The sequence below is a fragment of the Boleophthalmus pectinirostris genome, unplaced genomic scaffold (assembly GCF_026225935.1).
Source record: "Boleophthalmus pectinirostris isolate CB_2022bp ecotype Guang Dong unplaced genomic scaffold, ASM2622593v1 HiC_scaffold_22, whole genome shotgun sequence".
Taxonomy (NCBI): Eukaryota; Metazoa; Chordata; class Actinopteri; order Gobiiformes; family Gobiidae; genus Boleophthalmus; species Boleophthalmus pectinirostris.
The window spans coordinates 25,928,723-25,934,831 of record NW_026571190.1 but is presented as its reverse complement, the minus strand read 5'-3'; the positions used below and the strand labels follow the sequence as shown (position 1 = coordinate 25,934,831).

The window sequence follows — 6,109 nt, the reverse complement described above, 5'->3', positions numbered from 1 at the left end:
ATATGTCAATAAACGCCTCTTTGTCCCCGCAGAACTCAGGAAGTATTATGAGCGGGGCGAGCTGCAAAGCAAACGGCGCCGTGTACCCCGCCTCATCAGCGATGATGAACTCTGTGAAGAAGCCCAAGATGGAGCAGATTCAGGCCGACCATGAGCTCTTCCTGCAGGCCTTCGAAAGTGAGATTTCTACGAAGATTGCTTTAATTTGCTTTGAAAGACATTTCAATCCACTGATATGTCTTTCTTGTACATAACAGAAGTTATGAGAATGAGAGACGATGTAGAACTTTATTCTTATCTGATCAGCATATCTGCTGTAATTGTTGCAATCAAAACTACAAGACATGTCTAAATAATTGAGGTTCAGTTGTGTCAAGAGATCTGGAGTGAAAATGTTGATTAATCAAATAATATATTTGTTTTCAGAACCTACTCAAATATATAGATTTCTCCGCACAAGGAACATAATTGCTGTAAGTCAGTTAACCTTTTCTATTACTCACATAGTACTTGTGTTTTGTATTAATAAATGTTTTTCTTTCCTAGCCTATCTTCTTGCACAGAACTTTGACATTCATGTCTCATAGAAATACCCGAACAAACAAAAAAAGGTACTGAGTTTTATTTATTTATTTATTATTTGTAATTTGGCTTATTACAATTGTTCTAAAAATGTATTTACAGAAAATCTTTCAAAGTGGATGATTTGATGAAGAAAGTGGAAAAAATGAAGGGACACCCTGACTCGCCAAAGTAATACAGCTATAAACCTACAATCTAAAGTATTGCCACTTATATTTACTTGGGATTTTTGTCTTTCAGCATGTCTTCACATTTACAGCTAACATTTACTGGATTCTTCCATAAGGACGGTAAGGACGGCATTATATTCATTTTACTTTTCCCATTTAATTTTACTGACTAAAATGTTTTCTTTTTCTTTCTATCTATGTGCGTGGTTACAGAAAAGCCATCACAGAATTCAGAAAATGACCAGAGTTCAGTTTCTTTAGAGGTGCTACTTGTCAAAGTCTGCCATAAAAAAAGAAAGGTAAGCACGTTCGTACCACTAGTACATTTTGATGAAAATATGAATGACACTGACTTTGTGTTGTCTCAGGATGTCAGTTGTCCAGTGAAGCAAGTGCCTACAGGTAAAAAGCAGGTGCCTTTGAACCCTGACGGTAACCAAAACAAGTCCGGATCCTATCCTTCCTTAGTCGTCTCCAGCAATGAATTTGAGCCCAGCAACAGCCACATGGTGAAGTCCTATTCACTCCTGTTCAAAGTGTCACGCACAGGGAAGAAGAATGGCACTAATCTGGTCAATGGTCAGGCCAATGAGAATGTCGGTACGCAACTAGTAATTGACTCTGCCCTAACTTGAAGCTTCTGTAAATGAGGATACAGTTTATGTGAACAATATGTTTTCCTGCTCAGATGTTACTGATACACCGAGCAGAAAGAAGAGAAGTTCATCACATAGAGAAGAAGGTTTGACCACAGAGACGTATATTGCACAAATGACTGTTTTTGATAAGAACAGGTGAGTACGTAATGAATCAACTTTTGCTTGTCTTATATTGTCATTTTTGTACATTTATTTTTTTTCGTAGAAGATTGCAGCTGTTGGATGGCGAGTATGAAGTGTCAATGCAAGGAATGGAAGACAGCCCTGTTGGCAAGAAGCGTGCCACATGGGAGACAATCCTGGATGGAAAGGTAGCACAGCGTTTTCTTTCTTTCTTGTCGAAGTAAAGCATCTCTTGAGTTTCTGTTGAAAAGCACTATATGAGACCTATGTTGTATTTATTTATATGCCAATGTATAATAAACCACAAATCCTTGACAAGTGTTTTTTTTTTTTTTTACAGAGACTTCCACCTTTCGAGACCTTTTCTCAGGGACCCACATTGCAGTTTACTCTGCGCTGGACAGGGGATGTTAATGGAAAATCTACTGGTTCTGTGGCCAGACCGCTCTCTACTCGCAACTCTGAGACCTTCACTCCCATGGAAACTAGAAACAGCAACCACAGAGCACTTATGAGTTAGTACTTGTGTCTAGTTGTATTTTGTAGTAGTCAGAATTACCTGTATTTTCATGTAATTATTGTTCTACCCAACAGTGAAGGAGTCGGTCAATGCAGACGTTCACTCAAAAAAAGATAATTCCCAATCTGAACCGCGACAGAAATTAAGGATATTTTATCAGGTAACTCGTGAAATGCTAAAAAAATCTACAAAGAAATGGCTTGTTGAGTTCTAATGTAACTCTTTCTATTTTCAGTTTTTATACAACAATAACACAAGGCAGCAGACAGAGGCCAGAGATGACCTTCACTGTCCTTGGTGTACGTTGAACTGCAGAAAGCTCTACAGCCTTCTCAAGCACCTCAAACTCTCCCACTCACGCTTCATCTTCAACTATGTGGTATGTACATTCAGTGATTTGTTTTTAGATCAGGGAAAACGATTGCATTAACGCATTACATTAAATTCTCCTTTTATTCACGTTAAAATAAATTGACGCATTAATATGATTCTCCTCCTCTCTGTGTGCTCCCCGAGCGCTCCTGCTACATGTGTTCTGCGATAATGTCCGCGAAGTGAAACTATGAGGGGAGTTTTTTTACGCTAGACGATCTCGCGTGTTTATTAGACAGTGGATGTTGGAGTACACAAGGTCCAAACGGCAGTGAATGGGTTGCTGTGGCTTTATGATTGACACCTGCTTGAGTTGGACACCAGGAACAGATACAACTAAATGTTAAATGGTTATGTTTATTTCAACACCTTAAGTGTAGTTAAGTGCATGAAATATTTTATTGTATTCATTCACAGGCCTATGTCAAACTCACTGGACGAAACACACTTTTATGTGTCATTGAAGACATGTTAAATATTGTTAAGCCCTAATGCAGTGTTTTTAAAGTATGCAATGTCTAAATTGACAATTTGATAATGAAGAAAATACTTATACACCAAAGATTAAACGCAGTTAACTGTGATTAGGCTCAGTTTTTAATCACTTTTTAAAAATGTATTTTAAGAAATTCAAAGAATGATCAGTGAGCCTGTTAATTGCACGTTTTGAAGGATGATTCACTGTTACAGGAACTATTGCCATAAACAATAATTTTTAATGAAAGCAAGTATTGAACTGTTCTTGTGTAGAGTGAATCACAAGTTGATGTAATAACTACTGTGAGCATTCTTGATCTTAAGTGCGTGCCAGACACAATTATTTGTTTGTCTTTTATAACTTAACACTTAGAACAGCAACACTTAAAATGCTGTTGTTTAATATAGACTATTAAATTTTATTTCTAAATGAAGTTAAGGGTGTTTTCACACATGAAGTGGCCCCAGTGCACACTGGTTGGTCCATGTTCACACGCACCGCTCTTTTAAGTTGACTAAAAAACACCCCAAGGTTCCACCTGCAGTTTGTTACATTATGCTATACTTTTTGAGTTTGCTTTTCGTCTGTACACAGCCTCATCCCAAAGGAGCAAGGATAGATGTGTCTATCAATGAATGTTATGATGGTTCATACGTTGGCAACCCTCAGGACATCCACAGCCAACCGGGCTTTGCTTTTAGTCGCAATGGGCCCGTCAAGAGAACAGCTGTCACCCACATTCTAGTCTGCAGGTAATCGAAGGCTTTTGTTTGAACTGACTTCAAACATAACATATTCTGCTACATAAACTTTTTGTGTTACTCCAGGGCTGTTTAACATGGGTGTTGCTCCATTCGCACATTTATTTAATAATGAACAACCAAAAAAATTCTTAATTTCTTCATCTTCATTTCTAAGGGTCATATACTGTCACCGGACTCATTCAGCTGTGCTAAAAGCCATTTGCACTGTCGATATCCAGAAAAATATATGACCTTTATTACTTGTTCTTTACTTTTCATTAGACCTAAAAGGACCAAACCAAGTCTGTCAGAGTTTCTGGAGTCTGAAGATGGAGAGTTGGAGCAACAGAGGACTTATGTGAGTGGACACAACCGTCTGTACTTCCACAGTGACAGCTGCATGCCTCTGCGGCCTCAGGAGATGGAGGAGGACAGTGAAGACGAGCGCGACCCAGAGTGGCTCAGAGAGAAAACTGCTACGGTGAGACTCAGAAAAGGTTGGCACTAAAACAAGTGTGTATGTTAGAAAATAATTTTCTATTGCTGTATTTTTTTGTACAGCAACTGGATGAGTTCACTGATGTAAATGAGGGTGAGAAAGAGGTGATGAAGCTTTGGAACCTGCATGTTATGAAGAATGGGTATGTTGAACATTTCTGTACGTTTGTTTTTCAAGTAACACAGTAACACATAAGTACCTCTCCTGTCTTGTAGCTTCATCGCTGATAACCAGATGAGCCAGGCCATAATGCTTTTTGTGGAGAGCTGTGGAGCTCACATCGTACGGCGTAACCTGTGTCGTAACTTCCTTCTTCACCTCGTGAGCATGCATGACTTTAACCTGGTCAACACCTCCACCATCGACCGGGCAATGTCCCACCTGAGACAGATGCAAGAGGAGCTCAAAGACACAGAGGAGCAGGATCCATCACTGTCGGCAGGCGCCTGCAATGGCACTGCCATCACCTCCAGTGGTGGCAAACAGGGCAAGAGGACAAAGAGCTCCCTCACAGACTGACCCTGGTGTGGGGACAATAGTGTTGTTATGACCCTATGGTGCTTAGATAGGAGATCGTGTAAAGAAGCTCTCAACACAACATGAGCAATTTGTTGAAACTTTGAAGTTTGAACTGAACCAAAAGGAAAAAAAAACAACAAAACAACAAAACAACTTGAACTAAATTACCCACAATATCCAGAAATATTAGGGCTTAATGAATTTACTCAAGGACTGAGTATTGCATCTACAAGGGGCCATTGATTTCTTGTCAAATTAAGTAAATCGCTAACTTCATGGTGTGGTGTAACTGCCTTTGGTGTGTTTGTTATAAACAACTGTAATCCAGTTACAGTTAAACTGTTCTGGTATCCCTGGTACCCTGTATTTTAACCACACTATATCCTTGTTCAAATGTATCCTTTGATTATTTTAGCACTTGATATTTGTATGTAGAAAACTTAACATCATTTGTGTGCTGATGCAGCACATACTTTCCACTGTTAAACATGTGAAATTGAAATGAGGCCTGTATACATTACAGCCTTCTATTGACTTACAGTTACAAAGTATATTAAGATTCTGTTAGGGCTGGTTGTCTGTTTTGCCTTTGAGTTGTGACAAAATTATATTGTAATATTGTGACGCTGGACGATAGAACAAATTCTTATTTGTGTCCAGGCTAAAATCCACTCTTCATCACCCCAGGCCTTTTGGCACTCATTATTTTAGCTCAAGGAAAGCCAGGGAAATAAACCGACCAGCAGATCATTACTGTCTCTCGTTGACTTGCCAGCATCACAAGTTGGTGTTTTTATAATCTGGAAAATCAGTGTTATGTTTTCAGTTCTGTAGCAGTATACACACTGAATGCATCCCTTTTTAGTGTTGGCAGGTTCCTTGCCAAAGCAATATGCTGTTGGTTCATTAAGATTTTGAGTTAATTTTGTCTCGTTAGGTGCTCTTTATGCCAAAGGGTTTTTTCTCATCATTCTTTATATCAGTCAATTTATAACACATTTAAAAGCTGTAGTTGTGTATAGTTTAGTCTATCAAATTTGTCACCTGTCAATTTTATTTCCCTTTTCTTCAGAAAATAATACTTCCTCAAAAATGACTGTAACACCCTGGATAAAGATTGATTTGTACACTCTGGCTGAGGGGGGGATTTTATATTTAAATAAAGTACATTTCAACTGTTTCTTTGGTGCATTATTTCTTAAATAACAAATAACTTTGTTGTATTTGAAATGCTCGAAGAAAAAAAGACAATTTTTTTTGCCAGTGTAATCAATGGCAGTAAAAGCTATTGTCCATGTAAACTGTATGTTGATTTCTTTCTATTTATTAAACAAATCTATGATTGCCACTGTACACATAGGCAAGCTCTACATAGAGCTATAATAAAAACAAGACAGAAGAAAAAGAGTCCACTTAGTGAGTGTTCCTGTTTAACATACACGAT

The 6,109-nt window shown here is 38.3% G+C and overlaps 1 protein-coding gene across 2 annotated transcripts; it reads left to right on the top strand.

The window, feature by feature from the left end:
- The first annotated feature begins 35 nt into the window (after window positions 1-35).
- suz12b (SUZ12 polycomb repressive complex 2 subunit b) lies at window positions 36-5,845 on the top strand. 2 transcript variants are annotated; one of them, XM_055158574.1, is made up of 16 exons: window positions 36-177; window positions 427-473; window positions 547-611; window positions 685-753; window positions 823-872; window positions 966-1,051; window positions 1,121-1,352; window positions 1,441-1,546; window positions 1,617-1,722; window positions 1,875-2,049; window positions 2,129-2,214; window positions 2,290-2,433; window positions 3,499-3,656; window positions 3,930-4,128; window positions 4,209-4,288; window positions 4,362-5,845. In XM_055158574.1, exons 1-16 carry the CDS (start codon window positions 48-50, stop codon window positions 4,663-4,665), a joined length of 2,037 nt encoding a protein of 678 aa, XP_055014549.1. In that variant the 5' UTR covers window positions 36-47; the 3' UTR covers window positions 4,666-5,845. The 2 variants fall into 2 exon arrangements, with proteins under 2 accessions (XP_055014549.1, XP_055014548.1); XM_055158573.1 differs by having other exon boundaries at window positions 38-177; window positions 1,620-1,722.
- Window positions 5,846-6,109: the final 264 nt, after the last annotated feature.

Excerpts from the sequence above, each read along its gene's own strand:
- suz12b (XM_055158574.1), top strand. The coding sequence starts at position 48 with ATGAGCGGGGCGAGCTGCAAAGCAAACGGCGCCGTGTACCCCGCCTCA. Across the intron at positions 1,353-1,440 it reads TCAGGCCAATGAGAATGTCG|ATGTTACTGATACACCGAGC; the intron begins GTACGCAACTAG and ends TTTCCTGCTCAG. Across the intron at positions 1,723-1,874 it reads AGACAATCCTGGATGGAAAG|AGACTTCCACCTTTCGAGAC; the intron begins GTAGCACAGCGT and ends TTTTTTTTACAG.